The following is a 22,735-nucleotide window of genomic DNA, read 5'->3' as shown; positions in this document are numbered from 1 at the left end:
ATATGGTACTCCGAGGCTAGCTGCTTTGTCCTTTACCCTCCACGTAACCATTAACTTGCCCCCACCCCCTTTTCATCTGGCTCAGGAGTTTACACTCCATCCCCACCCCCACCCCTACCCAAGCTGTGGCTGAGAATCACAGCCCCCCCCCCCCTCAGGTGTTTTTCCTTCCACAGTCAGTATTTGCAGAGGCTGAGCTGAAAAACCCAGGGCTCCTTACACCAACCTCAGGACATCAAAAAACATGAGATTTTTTTAAAGAAGATTTTACGGTATTGTGAATGTTTTGTCCCATCTTTTGACTTGAACTCCCCCTGCCCGGGGTGTGGGGGTGTGTGTGTGTGTGCGCGCGCGTGCAGTTAGTGCTGCCCACCTCCCAAATGTATGGGGACAGGCGATTTTGGCCCTTGTGTAGGAGTTCCTCCTGCCCATCTAACCCACCTCCTGCTCGGCAATTAATTCGGTCCCTATCAGTTCACACCCCTGTGTCCCCAGCCTCATCTCTGCTCTGCTCCTCCTGAGGTTCTTCACTCCTCCCTCCCGGGCCTGGGGTGCTTGCAGGTGGGATGGGGCATATCCAGGGGCTCTCGTCACCTGCCTTTGCCCAAGAGCGGCTGATAGCAGGGAGGTACCAGAGGAGCTGTCCCCATTGCTCAAAGGAGGGGAAGGGGGGACCTGGCCTGCCAGTCTCTTTCTGCTCCCTCCTCCCAGAATGTTGGGGTTGCTGGAGGGGGAAAAGAGCTCGGCCTGCAGCGGTTCTGAGTGGCTGCTCAGCTCCAGGTTGGGCAATGGGGACAGGCAGCCAATCCGAAGTCTCAAATGCACAACTGGGCTGGAGAATCTGACATCTAGGGGTGACTGGCTCCAGCCCCAGCCAGAATTCTGCCGCTTGCAAAACCAGTGGCAGCGCCGTGGACAGAGACCCCCAGTCCTTCTCCTTCCGGGGTCAGTATTTGCAGAGATTGAGCTGAAAAACCCAGAGTTTGTTATAAACAGACCCTGATCCCCCCCCACTCCTCACTCTAGGAGGCTGCTTCCCTCCCCACCTACCCCCTCTATGTCCCTGCTCCCCACTCTTCCCCCCAGGCCTCCACTCTCCCCCCTAAAGACCTCCCTCTAAGGCTCTTATTTCTGCAAGACTCCAGGCTACAGAGACTCCCCACAGATCAAGTAAGTTGCTGCCTGTACTCTCCCTGCAGCACCAGGTGGTTTGATTGAGAGGAAAAAAAAATCAGGCCAACGTTATCCCATTACAGACAGAAAGTGGCCAACAAACTCCCTGTTCTCCCTCAGCAGAGGTGTCCCGCCCTCAGAGAGGTATAGCACTCTGAGCAGAGAGTTGTAGCCTGCCTGAGGCGGCAGAAAGAAGAAATCCCAGGCAGTTGGTGCATCCATTGTTGTGGCACAGAAGGAGTCAAGCAGAAGGGCGGATACTGACCCACTAAACGTCTTTTGTTGGTACTCTTACCCCTTTAACAAGAGGGACGCCTCAGATACAGTGACAGGAGCTACTGCAGGGAATACACTGCTGGAGTGCTGGAGAGCTGGAGCAGGGGTACTGATATTATGTGGGGGTTAATTTAAGGCTGGGGATAGGTGCTGAGTCAGAGCACTGGTAATTGGAAGGCACCGTGTCTCTACACCGCAGATGCAGTGCTGCCTGTGCTGTATGTTGCCGTGCCAACGTGTCTCAGCCTAGACCCAGGCAGATTTGAGTTCTGGTTTTCATCCACATCTACTAACAACATACAGACCTTGTCCATGACGTACGGGGAAGGAGGTGAGCTTGGACCATACCTGGAGTTTGTGTTCTCTTAATTTTGGGGTAGGACCCAACCCCTTCACACCCATTCTCCAACTCGAGGCAGCCTGGTCATCCTAATGTGACCTCTATTTCAAGCCTCCGCTGTGCCCGCATTTCCACCCACATGGCAGTGAGCAGCAGGGGTGGGGGAGTGAGGGTCCAGAGCAGCAGGAAGCCGCCCTTCAGCATAAAGCATTGATCTCACCAATCCTGAAATGCACAAAGAGCCCGATACATTTCGAACTGCTGCATTAGCTGCTGGCAGGATCCCTGTGGGTTCCCCAAAGCTCTCAGCGACTCACACCCAGTCATGTCACCAGCTTCGCTTGGAAAGTGTTTATTCAGATTTTTGAAATATCTGTACAAACATATGAAGGATGCCGCTCAGGATCCCAGCCCTGGGAAGTCCATGGCAGGGGAAGGAGATGACACACCGGATGGACAGTTCTGCCTCTGCCAGGCTGCACAGATCACTGGGTTGGATTTAGAGGAGGGTATTTTTCTGTCACTGCACAGATACATGATCTGAACTGGCTAACCAGATCGAGTCAGCCTTGGCCCACCTATGCTTAGAACTCTGGCTCCTGCAGTGAAGTGAGACATGGTGCTTTTGGAGGACCCTGGGCCATTCAGCTACCACTAGCATCTGGCTCCTTCAGAGCGGAGATGGATACGCTCTCATGGCCATAAATACCCTCTATTAACAAGGCTTTTGACCAGGTAACTGCCAATAGCAGAAATATCTGCGAACCTCAGTTACACCCTTTCCGGTATTGTCAATGAAACCGAGCTTGGATCACATCATGCTGTGATTCCGAAAGTCCACACTCCCCTTCTCCCGGAGACATGGAGCATCCCAGACAGTACAGTCATTTGACGCATCTGGAGAAGGTAGAGTATTCCTGCCCCAATGGCCTGGAGCTCCTGGAGAGGTGGCAAACTCCTTAGTAAATGCCATACGTGGGCTCGTGGCTGTCCCTGTACCTATCCAGGTACCTCAGAGGCTGCAGGTGTGGAAACTTCTTCTGAGGGGGGTGATACACAGGGGGCCGCACAAACTCAAACACTGGCTCCTTCATGTCTGCAAAGGGACAATGCTGAACGTTAGCCAAGACACAGCTCAAAACCTAACCCTGCACACCAACCCACCAGGTCCTGCCCACTCTCCGTCGTTCCAAAGATACCACGTCTCCCTCCTCGGGCAGAACAATAGATCAAAAACACACATGTAGTTCTCTCCACCACGTACTCTCCCATTGTTATTTTAAAGCGTCCAGTCGAAATGGGATTCAAAGCCCACCGGAGTAAGGCTGATCCCTTAGACTGCCATGGACACGCTGAAGCCTTTGAAGGCGAAGGCGAGCGCTTCTAATTCTCAACTGTAAATGTTCCCAGTGTCAGACTAATGTGCCAGTGATACGTGGCTAACTAGGAACCAGTTAGAGCAACTGTCCCAAAGGGGGACATTCAGAACTGGCCTTTGCATTCACCCCGCACTCACACGTCCATGCCTCCAGGAACCCTCATCTGCTCCATCACAGAGAGCCGGCGTGGCCACAGTTGATTTAAGTCAGGTGTGTCTGACATCTGAGCAAACTGCTTTCATCCCCTTGTCCCTTCCCAACTCAGGCCCTACCAAATGACTTTGTCTTCTTCAGAATACATTTAGTTATGGTTGACTATGGATGGTGCGGTCGGAAGAGAAAGGGACCCCCCGCCTCATGCAACAGGCACTGCCCCATACCCCTATAAAGTGAGTTTCTTACTGAGATGGTTGTGAAAGACGTGAGTAACGGAATCATCCCATTGGCACTGGAAAAATGCCAGCCCAGCTGGGGTCATATCGTTCTGGTGCTTCTTGTAGAAGTCAAACGTCTTGAAGGTTCTCATCTTGAGACTGTGGCTGAAAACAAGACAGAAATAAAAGGATGGGTCTCTCTTTTCCATGGCTAACAATCCCACATCACCACAGATTCTGCAGAGATGGAGAAGAAACAAACCCCAGGAAAGAAACCTACATGGCTATTTAAAGTCAAACTCCCCAGGCAGCCTGAGGTGGAAGCATGCCAGCCATACATAAATTGGCCTTGTCACATCAATCTGGCAAATCATTTTCTTAACATCCTGTTCTACTGGCAAAATCAATGGGACGCCATGGAGGTGCAAGCGTCTTCCATACTGATCCCACTGCAGGCCTGGGGCCTTCACTTAAGAAAAGGTATAACAGGTGGGTGAAACAAACGGGGCAGGCTGTGGTAGCAGTAATACCAGCATGTGTCTTCACAGACCAGCTGCGCATAAAACCCGCAAAGGGTTTGTTTTGTTAGTGGAAACAAGTAAGCAAGGGAAACAGCAAAAGTGACGATGCCCCCAGCGCTGTCCAAAGTGCAAAGGAAACAAGCTGAAACAGAGGAAAATCACCTTTCAGTTACAGTCAGTTACTATTACAAGTAATCTCAGGGGGTAAACTGTTTTCAGAGAGCAGCAGGATTTTTTCAGCTTTGTCCGCTCTGATCATCCAGGGCACAAGAACCTGGCAGGGACTCGAGATTCAACGTTACCATGGGGTCGGCCGAACATCTTCAGTGAAATCGATTGGTCGGTCCTGCTTGAAGAGGAGGAAGACGAAGCGGTGGTAGCCAGTTCCCTTGGCAGGGAATGGGGGGAAGTAATGGCAAATCTCTGTCCCCGAATCTACGTTGTTGCCTGGAATGTTGGTCCTGTGAAGTGCAAGACGTTTTTCAGTCATTATCCAAGTGGCTGGCTTTAGTTTCTTTTTGACATCTCTGATCAAAATCATAGCACTGAAGTCGTGCGTGGGAAGATCTGCGGCATGCTCTCCCCTTGTGTAGCTTTGGGCTATTCCCTGCCATAGCAAGCATGCAGCTACTAGAGACAGACCTAGTCAGGGGAAGCAGCAAATCACATCCAGAGAGCTAAACAGAAAAGAGTAGCAATTCCTGGAACTACTCTAGCTTTAGTGATAACAGTGCTTCAGGACTGATGTCTGACCAGCACTATGCAGGCCAGATGATCAGGGAAAAGCCAAGTCGACATTTGCCAGATTTTGTCTTTGTGGCAACTACATTTCAAAGCTGTGTTGGGAAGCTCTTTCCCCATTCCTTTGGCCATTTTTCCTCTCACAGGGCTTAGGAGGCTGGGGCTGCCGTCCCTAAAGCATATGCATTACGCAGATGTATTGGTTTGCAATACTCACACCAGCCAGTGGATGTACTCAGAATCAGCATCTCGCAGGTGTCCATCTGCGCGCACACAGAGAAAAACACATCTTAATGACAAGTACTGTGCGTTTGCCTGCTGCTTTATTGATAGGATCTACTCCAAAATCAGAATTCCCTAAGTCCAACAGGAAAAGGGGATGATGCCTCCAGACCTCTCAGCTGCTCTCTACCAACCCTTTATTGTGTCAGAAAAACAACTGGAACAAGTCCCAAGAGGATGGAGTTCAAGGGTGCGAGCCGGCAACCCCCGAGTTCCAACTTCTGTGTCGATACCGACTCACTGCGTGACCTTGGGTGAGTCACTCAACTTTGCTGCACCTTGATTCCCTAATCTACAAAACGGGGACAGAGATACTGACCTACCTACTTCACAAGAATGCTGTGGAAATCAGTTAATGTTTGTAAGAACACTTTGGAAATATAAAGCTTTGTGTATGAGATGCGCAGAGGAGGACAGTCTTGTGGTTATGCATAAGATTGGGAGTCAGGAAACCAGCTCTCTTTTCCTGGCTTCCCTTGCAGTGTGTCAGACACTAGGCAAATCGTTTCACCACTCTATTTCTCTGCCTGCAAAATGGGCATAGTACTGCCACCCTCAGAGAAATTTTGCAAGGCTGAACTCTCCAGTGTATGTAAAGAATATTGTGACACTATTTAGCATTCACACTGCACTTTGCAAAATAACTAATCCCTCTAATTAAAGGTTGGTCAGAGGAGCAGAGTATTGGTATTCCTTCATCCAGCTCCACCACCTTCTGCCAAGCAGATCTTTCCATTCTAACCCTTCTATGCACAGTTTCTGGTGTGATTCTGCAGGTGTGGCTGAACAATCCCTATGGAATGACCACCCCACTGCATCACTCAGGTTATGCAGCCCAAGCTAATACGATTTTCAAAACAAAAGAGGGTAGCAACAGCCAGTTTAAGGCAGTTCTTGAAAGTCTTGATACATACCCAGATTAGTGAGCAGCAGAGTCCACAGGGAGCCTTCATCTGCCTCATATATCACTTCTGGGGAACTGGAAGCCTAAATACGCAATGTAAAGAGACAGTCGTGAACGTGAATGCTCCCAAGGATTGTTTGCATTAAAATTATGTATTTTTTGAAAAACAGAGAAATTGAATGAGTCACTCAGACATAACCTGGCTGTACAATTAAAAACAGCCCCAACAGAACAAATCAAATTTGGCTTTGCCACAGAGCGAACCAATTTCCACCAGGAAAGGTAGAGGAGTTTTATTAAAAGCAAGTTCACCATTTCATTTAAAAATGAATCCATTGTAATACTGTTTCCTTATCTTAACTAGAAGTATCTCCAAAGCATATGATTTTCCACTGGATTTCTTTGAAAAGCACATTCCTCTTACAGTAAGTGTCTGTGCTGTTAGGCCAGTTAAAACTTGTGTGGCTTCTGATTAACTTGGGCACACTTTAATATTCTTCCTCGTGATCAAGTATAAGATACCTCGGTGGGTGTCACAAAGTTCCCATGATATACTGGCATGACATGCTCGTCATCTAGGTTGTATTCTATCCGCAGAACCACTCTGGGGATGAACGTGGCTTCATTAAACATATCGCGGTATATCCCGTAGTGCTCGGCGACACGCTGCTTATGCAACAGGCCATTGGTTTTCTCCCACTCTGCCTTGACTTCGTCAAGTGGAATCACCACTGCAATTGCAAATAAGGAGTTGAGAGACACGTGGAGGGGTTGTCTAAGCCACCACAGATACAGAAGAAGAGGAAACCAAGACTGCAGGGTACATACACGTCTTGAGGCGGGATGCTCTTTCCATTTCCACGCTCAGGCGGTTCTGTTTCAATATCTCTTTTCTCTCCTTCAGTTGCTTTGCCCGTGATGGTCTGTAGTAAGGCAGGCCAATGTCTATCTTTGCCTCTTCATCTAAGGTAAAAATCATGTAAGTGAGAAACCTAAAATAAGCCCCGTTCTGTTCTTTCTGTCCAGCAGTCATGGGCAACTGTGACAGACAAACCAAAAATGCATGAGGGATACAAATAATCAGATGAATTACAGGCATAAGCCCTGATCCTGCAATGAGCTCTGTGCAGACAGACCCCTGTGCGCGCATGGAACGCATAACAAGGCTGGGACAGTATTTTGTCCACACCATATAATCTAGCTGCCTGGCAAGTGAGTAACTCTGATACCACTGAAACGTTTAGTGTTGTCAGTGGTACTACTACAGCATAATCCTGTTACAGGGGCCCTCCTTCAAGTGGAACATGGAACACGGTCCCTTCTGCCAATCTCTCGTACAAGATAAAAATCACAAGGCACTTTCCCAGAAAGCACATAGGGAATAACTCAAGTGGAACGTTAGCCACGACTTCTCAGTACAACTGATTCTGATGTTCTTGCCTATAGGGGAGCTAGTGCATGCATGTTGGCTATTCTGTCTATGCAGCCATTACAACCCCAGTATCTAACAATGCTTTGTAAAAGATTTGGAGACATCTAAGGATAAAAAGTACTTCGCACTCTCGCTGAAGCTCATTTGAGACTGAGTTTTGCTTAAGTATCAAGCCTGTTAAACAGGTCCACAGATACACCCATGGATATTTCCACTCCCTGCTTTCCAATCACCTAAATTGTATCGTGAAACACAGCTCATCTGGCTTGGTTAACTGAAAACTAAGTGGTACAAAGGCACTCAGACCCAAGGGAATTTCGGCTTCTATCTTTGAGGATCTGGGCCTGAGAATATAGGGTGGGTGCTTACTAGCCATTTTATGAATTAAAATAAATATAATACATCATTAGAAACTAAACTCCTGCATACTTCAAAAGGAGAGCTTGGAGACCTTATGGTTTATTTTCCTTTGTATTACAGGAGCCCCAGGAAATAGCTTCCTTACTCTCCTCCCTAATCTTTGAGTCAAGGGAAGCCAAAGATTTAGTTGCATCTGGCAAGCCCTTTCCTTTAAGAGGAAGATTCTAGTCAGTTTCCCTGAAGGGAGCATAGCCTTTGCAAATTTCTACAGCAGCAAGGGGTCTACTACCCACACAAGTATTTGATCAATCCCTCATGGAGCACATTTTGGTGCTAAATGCATAACTACTGGCCTACAGATAGCTCCCCCTTCCCTCGAGCAACAGAAGTCAAAAGTAACTCATCTCCCTCCCCTTGGGTACCTTGCTCTGGTGTGACATGCTTCCTGTACGTTTGCCACCAAGGAGTCTTCTTACTTTCCTTTTCAGCCACTTTGAAATAGCGAGCGAAGCAGCGGTATTTCTCCAGTGTCTCCAAGTTGCTGACATCTATGTCTTCATTAGGCATTGGTCCTAGAGGGGCTGCCCGCTTGCAGAGAGCAGCTGAAAACACAGGAGGTTTTCATTTTACAAAGACACTGACAATCACATGCTAGATAGACAAGATCAGAGGGGGCTTAGACTGGACGAAGAGTATAAGGATGATTTTGTGACTACAGCATAGACCTGAAAGTTAGGAGACCTGGGTTCTATTCCCAGATGTACCCCCAGCCTGCTGTAGCCTCAGGCCAGCAGTTTAACTTATGTTCTCTCAGCTTCCCTAACCGTAGGATGAAGATGATGATATACAGCAGTGCATGCGAGGCTCAATCCATTAATCTTTGTACAGTACTTTAACATCTTCAAAGGAAGAGTGCTAATAAAAGCAAACTGTTTGAAATCAAGGACAAATTTCTACCATTTCCAACACACGCTACTGAGGTTTATATACTCTGCTCATCACCATGGTACCTGGGCAGTTTAATTTTGGGGGAAGAGTAGGTTAAGTTTTTCTCCTTCGTGTGTTTTTAAATTACCCCTCTTCCCTTTTACACTTTAAAAAAATTGTTTTCAAGGCAGTGAAATAAATGAACACTCCGATGGGTCCAGGACTGAATTCCACCATCCCGGGCCAGCAGCTGAGAAAGCGCCGCTCCTCATGCTTGCAAATGGACCTTTCCATTACATAACTATTGAAGATAGTCATGGCCACACTGAAAGGGATTGTTTCTCCAGTAACCTGAGTCAGTTCTGTGGAGGGCTTTGAATTTATGTTAAAGCCAAAACACAATGTTGCTTATTCTCAGCCCCTAGTAATTTCTGGGGTGATCCAGCACACCAGGGGATCAGTGCAGTAAGTTTGGTATTACCCCCCAAATTCAGGGCAAGTGGGAACGCTACTGATAGCAGCACAGGCCAGTGTTCGTTATACACAAATGGGTAAGGAAGGGAGTCCCCAACGGCCAGCACAGCAACAGGGTGACCATGTGTTGAGATGCTTCATCAGTTCCCCATCCCACCGCACAACTGCTGTCACTTGCAGTCACCACCACACTGAGCTAGCACCCTAATGCCACTGTCGGGGACTCGAACCCCAACAGCGAAGTTCGTTGTCTGACCGCAGAGAGACCAGGCAACACCAGCAAGGTCCGATCAAAAGTTCTTTATTGATAAGTGCACGTATCAGTAAAGAACAGCTCGTATCCGAAAAGAACCAGCCCCCCCTTTACAGCTTAGTATAGCTTATATAGACAGTTTTATTACGTCATAAATTATTCACTTCACACAACCCATATCCCACCCCCCTTTGGTTAGTAACAAACCCTAATAACAAAGCACATCTGTCTTTCTTTATAATGTAAGCAAGTTGTGATGCCCCAGCAACTTTTTTATCAGCATAGTTGCCAAGCACCAGACACTGGAAGACAGGAGTTAACGCAGCTGGTAACTTGAGGAATGCACCTCCCTTTCGTATCTCACTTTTTCCCAGGGCTTTATGAAACATGCTGACTTCAGTCAGATTGACATAACTGGTTTTTGTGCTACATCTTTATTCAGGCCTAACACCACCATGGCCCTAAAGGGGGTTACAGGCCCCAGAAGACCCAGCAAGCTGCATGTCTGTCATAAGTAGGGACTGGGGCAGCTCGGGATAGGCAGCTGCCCCACACAGCAAACCCTGGGACAGATGGTTGCTCTGTATAGCGAGTGACAGCTGGGAAGGGAACCCAGGCGTTCGAGACGCTGCCCCTCTCTGAAACCCTGGGACACAAAGCTGCCCCACACAGCGGGGGAGAAGGGAACCCAGGTGTCCGAGAGCCCACCCACCCCGGAATCCCAGGACAGACGGTTGCCCCCCCAATGTATCTGGGGAGCCAGGCAGGGAACCCAGGCATCCGAGACCTCAGCCCCCGTGCTCCCGCTGCGCCCGGCCATTCAGCCCCAGGGGCCCGAGCCCGAGAGGCTCCGGGGGTAAGAGCGGTCACCCACCAGCGGTACCGAACGCCCGCCCGGCCCGTGTTCCGTACAGCGCCGCGCTCAGGATGGGCGCCGCCATTTTGCCAGCGCTGCGACGCCGAGCACTGGAAGCCCCGCCCGGGCCACAGCATGTCCCGCATTGCGTTTGCCAGAGACGGGCCCGGAAGGGCTGACCGAGCTAGTGCCTGAATGAAAATGTTACAAAATAGACCTCAAAATGAGGTACCTCCTCATCATGGGGTGAAGGACTAGAGACTCCAACCCCGGGCAGCGAGCGGCCATGTATTTATTTTACCAAGGCAAATATGATTGCCAGCTACAAAATGGGGTCCTGATTAACAGCTGCAGCCTGGTGTGTCACTCACAGGAGGAGTTTGGCTGGCAGGCTGCAGTGAAGGGCAGCGGGCTTGCTGGTGGGGACCACTCCAGGGACCCTGCTGGAGCCATTCTCATTGCTATATTATAAAGGGAACTGCTGGGCAATCTTACGTACAAGCAGGGCTACTAGCTGCTGCCTGTAATACGCTTGGTAAAGATGATGGTGCCATTTCCAGCATTGCTGGCTCTTATGATTGTATCGCCAATCCCACCATTTTTAATATATTTTGTAAAGCTCTAACTGCTGGAGTCAGGTGATCACGTGAGAATCTTTGCTTTTTTTTTTTTTAAGTAAGTTTCTAGTCCTTGTGACTTTTTTTCCAAAAGAAAACCTTGAAAATGTGAAGTGAGTGCAACCATTGAGCCAGAGGAGTGCCGTTGACAACCATGGTCTTCATCCTGGAGCTTTCCCATCTTTTGGATGCCCTGGGCCCAGGTCACTGAGTGCCTCAAAGACAAACATGATTGTAATTACTTAACAAGTTGTCTTAATTAGAAATAAAAAGAGCAAGGAAGGGATGCAATTAAATGAAGAGTTAGTCAATTGAGATGAAGGGAGCAATGTGAGGAACTACTCAGAGCAAAACCATCTCCCTTGAGGCCCGTTACAGAAATAAATAAGGGGGACACAGGTCCCCTCCATGCATCAAAGTTTAACTGCGGTGTGGTTATATTTGTAGTTCTGTGCACTAAGGCTCCTGAAATGGGACCCATGCACCTGCAGAGAGCCCCTTTGATTTTAGTGGAGCTCTGTGCTGCGGTCCACACCCATGGATCGGGGCCAGAATTAGTAAAATGACATCCTATGCTGGCGAGCTTCCACTCACACAAGAACATCCATCTGTGCAAGGTGCCGAGGGGAATCATCACAGCCCGGCTCCTGAACTGGGCAGAAGCTTATGTGTGAATCAGAGTTGAGGAATATTTTGAAAGAAGGGACATGGGCTAGCTGTCCTTTCCAATTCTTCCCAAGCCACCAGAGGTCAGTGCAACAGCAGGAATGGAACCGGAACGTTGGTAGCTGAGAAACTGGAATCACAGAGAAGAAAAGACTTTTCAGCTAGCACTTTTCATCAGTAAATCTCAAAGGGCTTTGCAAAGGAGGCCAGGCTCAGCACAGTAACAGTGAGAGGTACAGATTGCAAACAGAACATTCCAAAGGACTGAGCGAGAGGCCACACTACGGCATTTATAGTCAGAGACCAATGTTATAGGCATTCTCCGCTCCAGCCTAATTATCAGTTCCAACCTTCTACTAAAAGACAGAAGTACAGTTGCTTCACTGGACTGGGGGAATTGAGTGAAACCAGCCACTTTCCCCTTGAATTTATGAAAGTGGATTGTTTGTAACGTGATGGGTAAATCTAGGGGGCCCATCAGCAAGTCGTGCCTAACAGTGAGAGGGTGGATTAGTTTCCCTTGGGAAGAGGTGGGATCCCCAGCACTTTAAAATGAATGCTGAACCCGGGGAGGCTGCACTGGATGAGGGAAGAGAAGGCGAGCCAGTCCAGACAGCAGGATTGGAAAGATGTATCCAGCATGCTTTTTCATGGTCAATGCCTATCTTCCTAAGGCTAGAATGTCAAGGTACAGTGTCGTTCTTCATGCAGAGCTACACACTGAAACAGCTGAGATGCTTGTGTCGTCTTTGCACCCATTCTTGTTTTACAGTTGGGCTGGCGTATGATTACATTAGCCTATATAACCGCTTCAGATGGCTAGTGTGTCTCCTGGCAGCAACAGGAAGGGAATTCAGGCCAGCCTGCTGTCTGCTTTGAGGAGGTGCCATTGATTCTCCATGGAATAGCCCATAGGGGATTACTGGGGATCAGCTCAGCTCCTTCCATGGAAGGGCTAGAGCAGGGGATTAGGGCTTTCCCACAGCTCAGCTGTGTGTAAAGAGCAGAAACATAATGAGAAAACCCCCCATCTAAGCTCAGGTAACACTGAGTGGGTTAGACCTCACCAACAAGCCTGTAGGTCATGGGTTCGAGTCTCACTTGATCTCACGCTGCAAGACCACCTCCAGTTCACCCACTTGCAAAATGGGTACTCGACTCATTGACTTAGGGCAGTTGAAGGCAGGTGGGCATGATGCTGATCACATCACTTCCTTGTGCAGTGGTGGCTTTGAAACTGATGTGCCTTAACCGCATCAGCCTGATGTGCCATTGGTTCAGGCTGTGGGGGGGATGTGACCTGACTGGGACATTCTTGCATGTAAGGGGAGCCAAGTCGCATTGTGAATCAGTAGCAGAGCTGGGACTAGAACCCAGGAGTGCTGCCTCCCTCACTGTCCAGTACTGTAACTCCTAGGCAACACAGCCTCCTTTAGCCGTGAGCATGCAGTAGCAGGCAAGATGCAGCACCCCAGCACAAGGGAGTGGGGGCGGAATGCAAAAAGTAGCATCTGGATTAATTTTTAATGTGTTGGTGCACATGGATTTAGATGAGCCCGTTGGGTTATTTTCTCAGCTCCACCACTGACTCCACCTCTCCCAGTCTTCAGTGGCATTGCACAGACATCACCGAGCGCAGCACCTGACATCCTCTCTGGCTCATCTTTGCAACAAAGGCCACAAATAGCTCAATTACAGGAGGAGGCACTGAAACAATTTAGACCCTGAATTAAACCAGCCTTGTCTCCAAAAAGGTCAATCCTCCTCTCTTCCACCCCCCACGGTCTCCTTCTTTGTCTCCAACAGAACAATGCCAGTGCCACCACAGTGCTCGAGGACTGGGATCGATAACAACACACAGGCACAGAAGCTGATCATGGTGCTATCCAAGCCCCATTAGTCCCCTGCTGCACCTTAATTCACTCCCTGACAGAAGCACAGGGCTAGATTCTGATCCGACACCAATGTAAATCTGGAGTTATCCTGCTGAAGTCAATTTGAATTACTCCAGGTTTACACTGATGTAACGAGATAAGAATCCAATCTGTGGTATTTGGCGCTGTCCGTCCCCATTATCTTCAGCTTCTCTTTCCTTCCAATCTCTCAGCACATAAATGGCAGCCCAGATAAGCAGCATTTCTCTCCTTGATGGGTTGGCAAATGGATGATAATGGAGCATGACAAGGGCGGTTAAATGCACAGCCCTCTGTAAATTACTCATAGGGCAGCCAAGAAAAAGACACGGTGCTGTTCTTTCGCTAGATTCTGTTCAGTGGTGAGGGCTTTTGTTCTTCTTACAAGGCATTCAGATTTTACTATATTATTTAAAATATAAAAGCAAATGCTGGGGGTGGTGTTGGAGCAGATGCAAAGAGACCAGTTCTCCCTTTGGGTACATGCTGCATTTGAGAGTAATGAAAATTGAAGCTTGTCTTAAGACAAGCAGAAAACATTTGGCACTGCTAGCGCTCTTCTCCTCCGTCAGCAGCTAAGAGGCTCTTGTGTTCTTTATCTAAGGTCGTTGTGTTCTTACAGCAGAGTGGGAGAACGGCTCTGGTATTAATGTGAGAGCTGCACCACTGCTCTTTGACTAAATCACTCACAACAGCAACAAAGACACAAACCTCCCACGCTGCATCAGCAGCCAGCGAGCAAGGCTAATCGGAACCTGCATGGCTGAGAGAGAATCCACAACATTCTGCAGCCGCTAGCGTCCTAGGCTGGATTTTAACCAGCGACCCAGCATCGGAAGGCTCTATGCGCCTTTACCAACCCCAATAACATAATTCCCCTTCCCAACTGAACTAGCTTCTTCTCCAAAGGTACGGAACCTGCCAGCGCCCCACAGCATCTCTGCTAGCCTGCTCAGGCCTAAAGTCTGACATGAACCCGACTAGAGCACAGTCACCCGAACCTGACCCAACCCTGAGTCATTCGAACCCAACCCTTCCCATGAACCTCGCCCTTGGGGCTCAGCCTGATGGGGCTTCCTCCTCCCCACACCTGGGGCTAGTGATCTGTCTCCAACTGCCTCCTGTCGGGGACGGGAACGCAGCCGCAGCTGTATGTGCCATGACACTGCCTTGCTGTGCTGGGACTCATCAACACACTCTGCAGCAGGCATAGCACAGCCAGCAATGGTGGTGGCCAGCAGCAGCAGGTCATACAGTCACTGCTGCACTGACCCCCCCGGGGCAGGAGAAGGGGATCAGAGACGCCCTGACCCAAGCCCAAGAGTGTCGGGTTGTGGTTCAGACTCCACCCAAACCTGACTGTGACCCAGGGACCTCTTGATGCTAAGTGGCAGTGCGCGTAAGGGATACTCACAGTTTTACAGGGATCCCCGGCGTCAGGTACACGCATAACTGTTTGCCAAAGGGTGGCATGTAAGGTCTCTACTGAGAGGCAGTAGCCCACTGGGAACCATAATCATTGCAAATGCACGTACGGAGGATAGTTAAGAGGTATTTGTACTGAAAACTATATTCTTAAGGTATGTAAATTAAAACGGGTCACCAGAAGGTGAGAAGCAGATTTTGGCCCGGCAGAGGGGAGTAATGTTTGTCTCTCTGGCTGGTCACTGTGTATTGCAGTATAGACTGTAAGTCTATTTGCTTGACTGAGCCTGATGCTACTGCAGAGACTGTCAAGTCGACAAGAAAGGAGCACACAGGGAGGATCCTCTTTACAAGGAAAGCCAATAGATCAGTGGGTCCAAACAGGCCAGGGCACCGCTTCCCACAGCTCCCATTGGCCGGGAATGGTGAACTGCAGCTACACCTGCGGACGCTCAGGTAAACAAAGTGTCTCGGGAGATCCCTAGGACTTCACTGTTGCCAGGCTGTTGTACGCGGAAGGTGCTTCAACACTATGGCGATAGGCAACAGCATAAAACCCAGAGAGAGAGAGAGAGAGAGAGAGAGATGGGCATAATGAAAAGACCATCCAGGCTCTGAAGGGCTCACAGCTGAAGTAATGGAAGACTTTAGGCTGTAGGGCTCTCAGTCAGACATAGTTAAAAATTCACACGCAAAGGGGTTATTTTTTTGTTTTGTTTTTTAAACTAGCTGCTGCCTGACTGAATGTATCTGACCATTTATATTTTTCCAGCCACTCATTTTTGGATTTTTAAAAAAAGATTATAAATGACAAAATCCCGCATTGTCTTCGTAGAAAACGCCAGCTCAACCAGCGCTGCGTGGGGCTGAACTCCTCATGCTGTCTGGGATGACATGTTGTAGGAAGCTTTCTTCAGGGTCTCTAGAAAGAACTGCTCGTCTTCCAAGAAATCCCGGTCCTGCAGAGAGAGGGGGGAAGGGCCATCACTGGTTGTGGCTGGAACTCCCTGAGGGCAGAGTACAGATGCCCACATGCCTGGTAGATAATCACTGTCTTGGGAACTGACACATAAGGTAAGTATCAGAAGCAGTCAGAGCCTAGGCTTTGAGAGGTGAGTGCACCAGCACTGTAACTATGGTTCTCCAAAATGTCTTGTCTGTGTGGATCCCGGTTAAGGCATGCCTGAGGTACATGTGCACCTTGAATGGGATCCACACAGACAACCTGAATAACCTTTCTTTCCTAGATAGGAACATGAGCATTCTAAGGGATCAACGCAGAATCCCAATTATGCAGGGGTGTTGGGGGAAGAGCAGGTGAGTGATGGGAGAATTTGGAGAGAGTGGGACCAAGCACCAAAAGAACAAGGATTAACCACCCTGATATAGCACCTTCTATCTGAGGATCTCAGAAAACTGGGTCTGGAGCAGGACATACACCCCACTCCAGTGGTGAACAAGGTTGTTAACTAGCAGCCCAAGTGGGGCAAGCAAACGAGGAGCTTTGACAATCTGGTTGGCCAAAAATTTATGACCGTCATTGCTTCTGTTGTTCATCCACTTCTGCTTTAAGTGTAGCAGGGAAACACCAGCATGTCTGTTCTCTAAAGTGACCTTTTCGCAGCGCAGCATGGAACAAACAGCTTTACTGCCCAGCAACAACCTTCAGAGAAAAACCCATCCATCGGCAGGTGGCACTGAGCCCTCGCTGTCTCTCTTCCTGGGAGAGTCCAGATGGTGCCAAAGCCAAAGCCCAGCTCAGTAGCAGACCTGAGGCTGGGTCCCTTTTACATCTGAGCAAATGCTACGGAACCTCATCTTACCCGCTCCGCTGTGTGCTTCAGCAGCACTAGTCTGGCATACGATTCAGCGGGTCCTGCTCCTGCTGTGCCCTGGGTGCCCCCCATACTGCCAGAGTTGTGCCAAGGTAAGTCAATAACAGGAGGGGGGAAATCTGCAACGAAAGCACAATAGTGCAGGATACACACGCGGTTAGAGCAACGTGGGACATCCGGGTATTCTATACAGAGACACTCAGAGGGAGGCAGGGAAGTTGGACCCACTGAGCTTTCCTAATATTATTGCTGTGCCTGTGTTTCCACGTCCTGGGGGAGCATGGCAGTCCCCTTTCCCAGCCTGGGACCTGAGGAAATTGTGGGGATTAATTATAATGATTATGTGGCACTTCTATAGCCTCTTTCATGCAAGGATCCTAGAGCACTTTACAAACATTTAATTAACCCTCTGGAGTAGGCAACTCATTAGACTCATTTTACAGAAGGGAAAGAGAGAAGTTAACCAATTTTCCCTGTCCAATGCAGCAAATCAGGAAACCAGGACTCCTGACTCCAATCCCTTGCTCTGACCATGAGCCCAGCTCCCTCTTGTGAAGAGGTGACTTGAGAACTCAACTCAGGTCTTTATTCTTTGAAAGCCAGAGAGATGAACCACAGAGATGCCCCGCCTGCTCTGTGAGACAAAGATGCAGGGGGTGCTGTCCCTTTGGCCTGGTCCACACTTACAAATTAGATCAACCCAGTGATGTCGCTCAGGGCTGCAAAAAATGTCATGCCCCGAGCACTGTAGTTAGGTCGACCTGACCCCTGGTGTAGACCCGGCTAGGCTAACAGAAGAATTTTTCTGTTGACTTAATCCATCTCTCCAAAAGCGAGTCGCTAACTCCGCTGACGGAAAACCCCCTTCCGTCGATATAGGAAGCGTCTACACTACAGTGTCACAGCTGCAGTGCCGTAGCTGCGCCGCTGTAGCAGCTGTAGCGTAGACATGCCTTTCCTCTCATTTCCTTGCTCACAGGAACACGGGACTGGAGAGGGCCTCTTGGGTCACTGAGTCCAGTCACCTGCTATCACAGGCAACCCCAGCACGTCATTCTGCTCATACATTTATCAAACTCCACCTGAAAACCAGTTTGGTTTCTAGCCTCCACTCCTCCTATTGGAGACTGTTCCCCAACCCCTTGCCTCTGATGGTTAGAAACCTGCTTCTAAATTTCCAGCCTAACTTTCCTCATGGCCAGTTTATTCCCATTTATTCTAGAGCCAGCGTTGTCCTTTAGGTTAAATAGCTCTTCTTCCTTCCTGGGCTTCCCCCTGATGTATTTACAGAGAGCAATCACTGAGAACAACCACTCAAGAGCTTTTCTGTTGGCAGGCATGGAGGAGCAGCTTACAGTGCGTGGTGGAGAGGCCCTTGGTTTGAGCACCTGGGTGTGGCACCCAGGGCTTGGTCAGGAACTGCACCGGGCTGTTTGGAAGCTCCTCTCGCAGCTGTTCAAGCTGTCTCCTTTGATGAGCCAGGTTCTGGCGCTCCTACCCCGCCCGAGGAGAGAGAGGGAGAAAGGCTGGTTTAATAGGGTCTGGCATGTTGTGGCACATAGAAAAAAAATGAGAGGGGAAGCGCGAGGATCTGATTGCCTGGTGCAGGTGCTGCTCCTGCTGCCTCAGCCGTTCCAGCCGCTGCTGCACGGTACACAGCCTCGTCTGATGTTCTGACTCCACCTTCTTCGCCTCTAGCAGGGCTCTCTCCCCCTCCTCGTACTTCTGTGAGGACAGCTGGGGGACACAGCAACACAGAGCGTGAGTAGGGGGTGGGGGAGCAAGGGTGTGACGGTGCTCAGCGGGGAGGAGAAAGAGCCATGTAAGTGCCTCTGGAAACCTCAGGCCATTTTTGTAGACCGACATCCTGGACACTCCCCTCCTCTGCTTACCCACCACGCTAGTAAGGCAGGTGCAGCAGCAGGGCAAGCTTCCCCTAGGCCATCCCATTCATGGGTCTCAACCAGGACCTGGGGGGTGGATCTCTCAAGGATCGAGTGGGTTACTCCATCTCCATGGTTCCTCTGCCAAGGCTTGTTCCACTGGGAACTCAAGTGAGACCAAGTTCATTTCACACAGGCCACCCAACAGCCACCAGATAGGAATGGCTCATGGTTGCCAGGGACTTGGCCTGGATTTGAATCTCTTTCAGAGGTGGAGGGCTCTGTATCCCATCTCCTACCTCCTGAGCCATCCGGGTACTCTCCTCCCCCTCCCCCACTATGGATCAGTCACACAGATCCTTGTATTATGAAGCAGGTCTCTGTATCCCTTTTTTGTTTTAAAGTGCTAAATCACTAACAAACATTCATGTAAGAACCATTGCTCCTGGCTGTTGACTTCTATAGCTTTTCAGCCAGAGATCCCGACGTGTTTTATCAAGGGAGGGGGATATCGCTCTCCCCCATCACACAGGGAGAACCAAGGCACAGAGAGATAATTGAGGTGCCCAAGGTTAACCGCAGGATGTCACTGGAAGAACGGGGAACTGAAGTCCCATTCTCAAGTCTTTACACCACTGCGGCCTCCACTTCCTGTATGGCCATTCCTGGATCCTAATGGGGAAGGATTGTGGGGGCACTGACTGCAAGGGGTTAAGAGAGGAGGAGTCATTGTCCTTCCTACCTTGCTCATGCTGTCAATCTCCTCTGCCCTCTGTTTGACGTGCAAAGCGGCCGCATTAACCCTTTCCTTCTCGAGCCTCAGCTCCTGCCTCTCTTGCTCCACAGATTCCCTTTCTCTAGCCAGCTGCTCCTCCTTAGCCCTCAGCTCACTGGCCTTGATTTTCAGATCCGCTTGTTCCTAGGAAGAGAGCATCAATGGTGGCTCTATATCGGCTCCTCTCCCGAGCACGCATCCCAAGTGCTCAGAGAGATCCGTGATAGAAGAGCCCCCGCAAACTTCTGGCCCACTGGAGGGTTGTTCCCTGCTGTACATTTACTAGAGCGCTGGCTTTGTTGTGCAGGGGAAGGTCCCCAAGCATTAGCATGCAGGTTGTTTCCTTTGCCCTGCCCAGACAAAACAGCTGGCTCAGGAATCTGGGCCAGTCAGAGGAAGGTTTGGAAGGTTTCCCTTTGCCTACATTATTCAGGGCTCCATGTCCCCCTATAGAAAACTCCTTCCTACAGCAGGAACACATGCTATAGGCAAAGTGCTGCACTGAGACTGCTGTGATGCTCAACAACCCACAGCTAGTGGGGTGAGAGAACACCACGCACTGCACTCCTCCTTCCCTGCCCCGGCAGCTACGTCCTGATGCCGAGAACATGCACCAATACTGGTCATTTGTTGGCAGTAATAGTATTAGTCACTGCCCAGTGATTTATAAAATACTCCGACAATCAGGTCTGCTCTTACGCTGCCATCATCTGTATACCTGGAGAGAGAGAGAGAGAGAGAGATTTCCTCATGGTGATGCGCAAAGGGGGTGGAGCAGGGACCACACGGGGGTGGGGAGGATGCAGGAAGGAATTTACATCCTTACCATGTGGAATCACTGAGTGGCTGGGGAGGAAACATGTCAGCGAAGGTCTGTCCAGCTGCTCTAGCCCATCAGCTGACAAAGCTGAATTCAAGCCCTGAAGGACTGAAACGGGAACATGCTTTGCCGGGGTACCTTTGCCAGGGTCATGATGGCCCCTTCCCTCTGGGAGTCTATCTGCAGGGCGCGGTCGACATCACGCTCTGTCCGCTCCTTGCTCAGCTTCTGCTGGGTGTGGAACTCCGACCACTCCATGGCGAGCTTTCGACGCTCCTCCGCGCACTTCTGCATGACCGACTTCTGCTCCTCCAGCAAGACATTCTGCGGGAGCAAAGCATGAGAGATGCAACCAAGTCCTCCAAACCAGAGAGATGTAGGGAAGGTTGGCTTGAGGTCACAGAGAGTACCCATTCCATCAGGAAAGCATGGAAAGGGGGTTCCTTATGCTGCTCTTCAGAGTGAAAAGGATTCCTGCTACTAAGATTCCCGCTGCTGCTCCTGGGAACTGGGTATTATTCTTGTACCCAGACAGTGGAACCCCCTCTCTGTACTCCTGAGGCAGGGTTTTGCACTGTTCCCACAACACGGCAGTGAAGCAGAGGTAGTGACAGTAGATCTCACCACCCTGTGGTGAAGTCTCTATCAAACATCTACAGAGTTTAAACAGGAGTGATTTTCAGGAGGGGAGTGTTACAGCAATGGGTTTTAAAAGTACCGAGCAACTAGTACCCTCCACTTGACATTATTTTCCTGCCTTCAGCCACAATCTGTGGCTTTTCTCGCTCACGTGACCTAGTGTGTGTCATTGTTACTCTGTGCAACAACCAATGTCTGCCAAACCTGGACAAGCCTACCACCTTCCTGCTGACCTCGTGCCATCCCAACGCTGCCTCGGTCACTCACGCTGTTGATCACAGTGCCGCATCTCTGGGAAGAGCAGATAGGTGCTACCCCAGCAAACACAAAATGCTCCAGCTCCAGGAGCACATGCGCCTTGCCCAAGAGCGACAAGTGATGTCTGACAGGCTCACGTGCTGGCTTATGGTTCTGATTGAGCAGGAGGCCAAGATATTGCCAAGTAAAGCGTAGGGTACTGTGATGCCTCACTGAAGCCCCAAGTGGTTAATCTCCAAGTGGAACTGCTTCCTGCCCCCAATCTTCTACTCCTATTAGATTAATATCCTTGAGCTATGCTGAATTCTACGGGGATTTATTTCCATCCTGCCCTTTGTCCTCCAGCAAAAGGATTTTTCTCCTGGCCTTGATGCCATCTGAATGAATGCTACATAATGGGAACACTTCCTCCTTGAGACCATCACGTTCATTAAACATGACAACACCGGACCTTTGCCCGCTCCAGCTCTTCCCTCTCCATGGTCAGCTGCTGGGTCATCACCCTCCGCTGCTCCTCTAGCGAGCGCTGTAGAGATTCCACTTTGGATTGTTCTGCTGTCACCCTCCAGCGTTCCTAGAGCACGGAGATGACAGCAGATAGAGGGAAAGCAATGCATGGGTTACGCGAGCCTATGGTACAATCGTGCCTTAAACTGAAGCCGATATTTTCCCACCACCACCTCCGTTTTCTTTGACTTCAAGGCAGGGCCTGAGCCTTGGAGGTTCAGGCCCTGCCCTGATTTTTTCCCCACTGAGCAGGAAGACAGTTTTTCACCTGTGGAAAAAAACTGGCCTCTCACCATGACTGTCCGCAGGTTGAGGAGAGTTCCCATACTGGATACAGAACATGCAGGGCCCGCCCCGCGTCAGAGCCATTATCAGACAGAGGCTGAAGACACAGGTTGTCGGCCTCGCCTCACCTGCTCAAGGAGACGAGTTTGCTCACTCAGCCTGGCCTCCATTTTAGCGATGACCTCCTGCAGCCGGCTCCGCTCCTCCTCCATGTCCCTCTGCTGTCGCATCAGTCTGTCCTGCAGCACTGAGGGGAGAAAAACCACTGTGCAGCAAACTGCAGCCATTCACAGGCCAATCCCACAGTCCAGCGCAAGCCACCATTGTGTCCGTCTTGCAAAAAAGTTGCAGGGACGGATCCTCAGCTGATTTAAATCAGTGTCACTCCAATGGTGCTGCGCTGGTTTACAACAGCTGGGAACTGACCTGTCTGGCTGGCTGGGAGTGTTGTCTGGCTACAGGACATTACCGGGGAGCCGCTTTCAGCACAGAGGATCTTTGGCGCAGTTGTCTTGCTCAGGTACAGCCCTGGACAAGGCACTATTCTTTTCAGAAAGGTAAGTGCGTAGGAGAGCCACAAATGGGAACATCTGCTGGAGTGGACGGATGATCTTGTGATTAAGACACTGGGCAGGGATCTGGGTCCAATTCTCTGCCACCGACTCCCTATGTGCTTTTGGGCAAGTCACTTAATCTCTCTCTGTGCCTCAGTTCCCTGTGCGTAAATGGGGCAGGGATCATCTTGCTCTCTGTTTGTACAGCACCTAGCACAATGGGGCCTGGTCCATGATTAGGGCTCATAGATGCTTCCACAATACAC

General features: G+C 49.9%; 2 protein-coding genes across 10 annotated transcripts in view; both read right to left on the bottom strand.

Annotated features, from left to right (window-relative positions):
- Positions 1-2,125: 2,125 nt before the first annotated feature.
- MRPL38 (mitochondrial ribosomal protein L38) lies at positions 2,126-10,466 on the bottom strand. 2 transcript variants are annotated; one of them, XM_044982396.1, is made up of 9 exons: positions 10,311-10,466; positions 8,205-8,384; positions 6,819-6,953; positions 6,513-6,721; positions 6,001-6,073; positions 5,022-5,067; positions 4,366-4,524; positions 3,571-3,707; positions 2,126-2,885 (listed from the first exon to the last, which is right to left on the bottom strand). In XM_044982396.1, the coding sequence occupies exons 1-9, from the start codon at positions 10,375-10,377 to the stop codon at positions 2,749-2,751; spliced, it is 1,143 nt and encodes a 380-aa protein (XP_044838331.1). In that variant the 5' UTR covers positions 10,378-10,466; the 3' UTR covers positions 2,126-2,748. The 2 variants fall into 2 exon arrangements, with proteins under 2 accessions (XP_044838331.1, XP_044838332.1); XM_044982397.1 differs by lacking the exon at positions 10,311-10,466 and adding an exon at positions 10,224-10,242.
- A 5,158-nt stretch (positions 10,467-15,624) lies between these two features.
- Positions 15,625-22,735, bottom strand: part of FBF1 (Fas binding factor 1) — a 33,899-nt gene continuing 26,788 nt past the window's right edge. For 7 of the 8 annotated variants that reach the window (XM_044982389.1, XM_044982388.1, XM_044982392.1 and 4 more), the window contains 9 exons: positions 22,342-22,443; positions 22,044-22,162; positions 21,575-21,697; positions 20,365-20,550; positions 19,374-19,550; positions 18,348-18,485; positions 18,104-18,242; positions 16,737-16,867; positions 15,625-15,872 (listed from right to left, as the gene is read on the bottom strand). In XM_044982389.1, coding sequence (XP_044838324.1) covers positions 15,789-15,872; positions 16,737-16,867; positions 18,104-18,242; positions 18,348-18,485; positions 19,374-19,550; positions 20,365-20,550; positions 21,575-21,697; positions 22,044-22,162; positions 22,342-22,443 — 1,199 coding nt within the window. In that variant the 3' untranslated portion in view covers positions 15,625-15,788. The remainder of the gene's footprint in view (positions 15,873-16,736; positions 16,868-18,103; positions 18,243-18,347; positions 18,486-19,373; positions 19,551-20,364; positions 20,551-21,574; positions 21,698-22,043; positions 22,163-22,341; positions 22,444-22,735) is intronic. The other variant, XM_044982394.1, reaches the window with a different exon arrangement.

This window comes from Mauremys mutica, chromosome 12 (assembly GCF_020497125.1).
Source record: "Mauremys mutica isolate MM-2020 ecotype Southern chromosome 12, ASM2049712v1, whole genome shotgun sequence".
Lineage (NCBI taxonomy): Eukaryota > Metazoa > Chordata > Testudines > Geoemydidae > Mauremys > Mauremys mutica.
The sequence above is the reverse complement of the archived record's forward strand: the minus strand, read 5'-3'. Positions and strand labels throughout refer to the sequence as shown.

Excerpts from the sequence above, each read along its gene's own strand:
- MRPL38 (XM_044982396.1), bottom strand. The coding sequence starts at position 10,377 with ATGGCGGCGCCCATCCTGAGCGCGGCGCTGTACGGAACACGGGCCGGG. Across the intron at positions 8,385-10,310 it reads GCGGGCGTTCGGTACCGCTG|CTGCTCTCTGCAAGCGGGCA; the intron begins GTGGGTGACCGC and ends CTGTGTTTTCAG. Across the intron at positions 5,068-6,000 it reads TCTGCTGCTCACTAATCTGG|ATGGACACCTGCGAGATGCT; the intron begins GTATGTATCAAG and ends GTGTGCGCGCAG.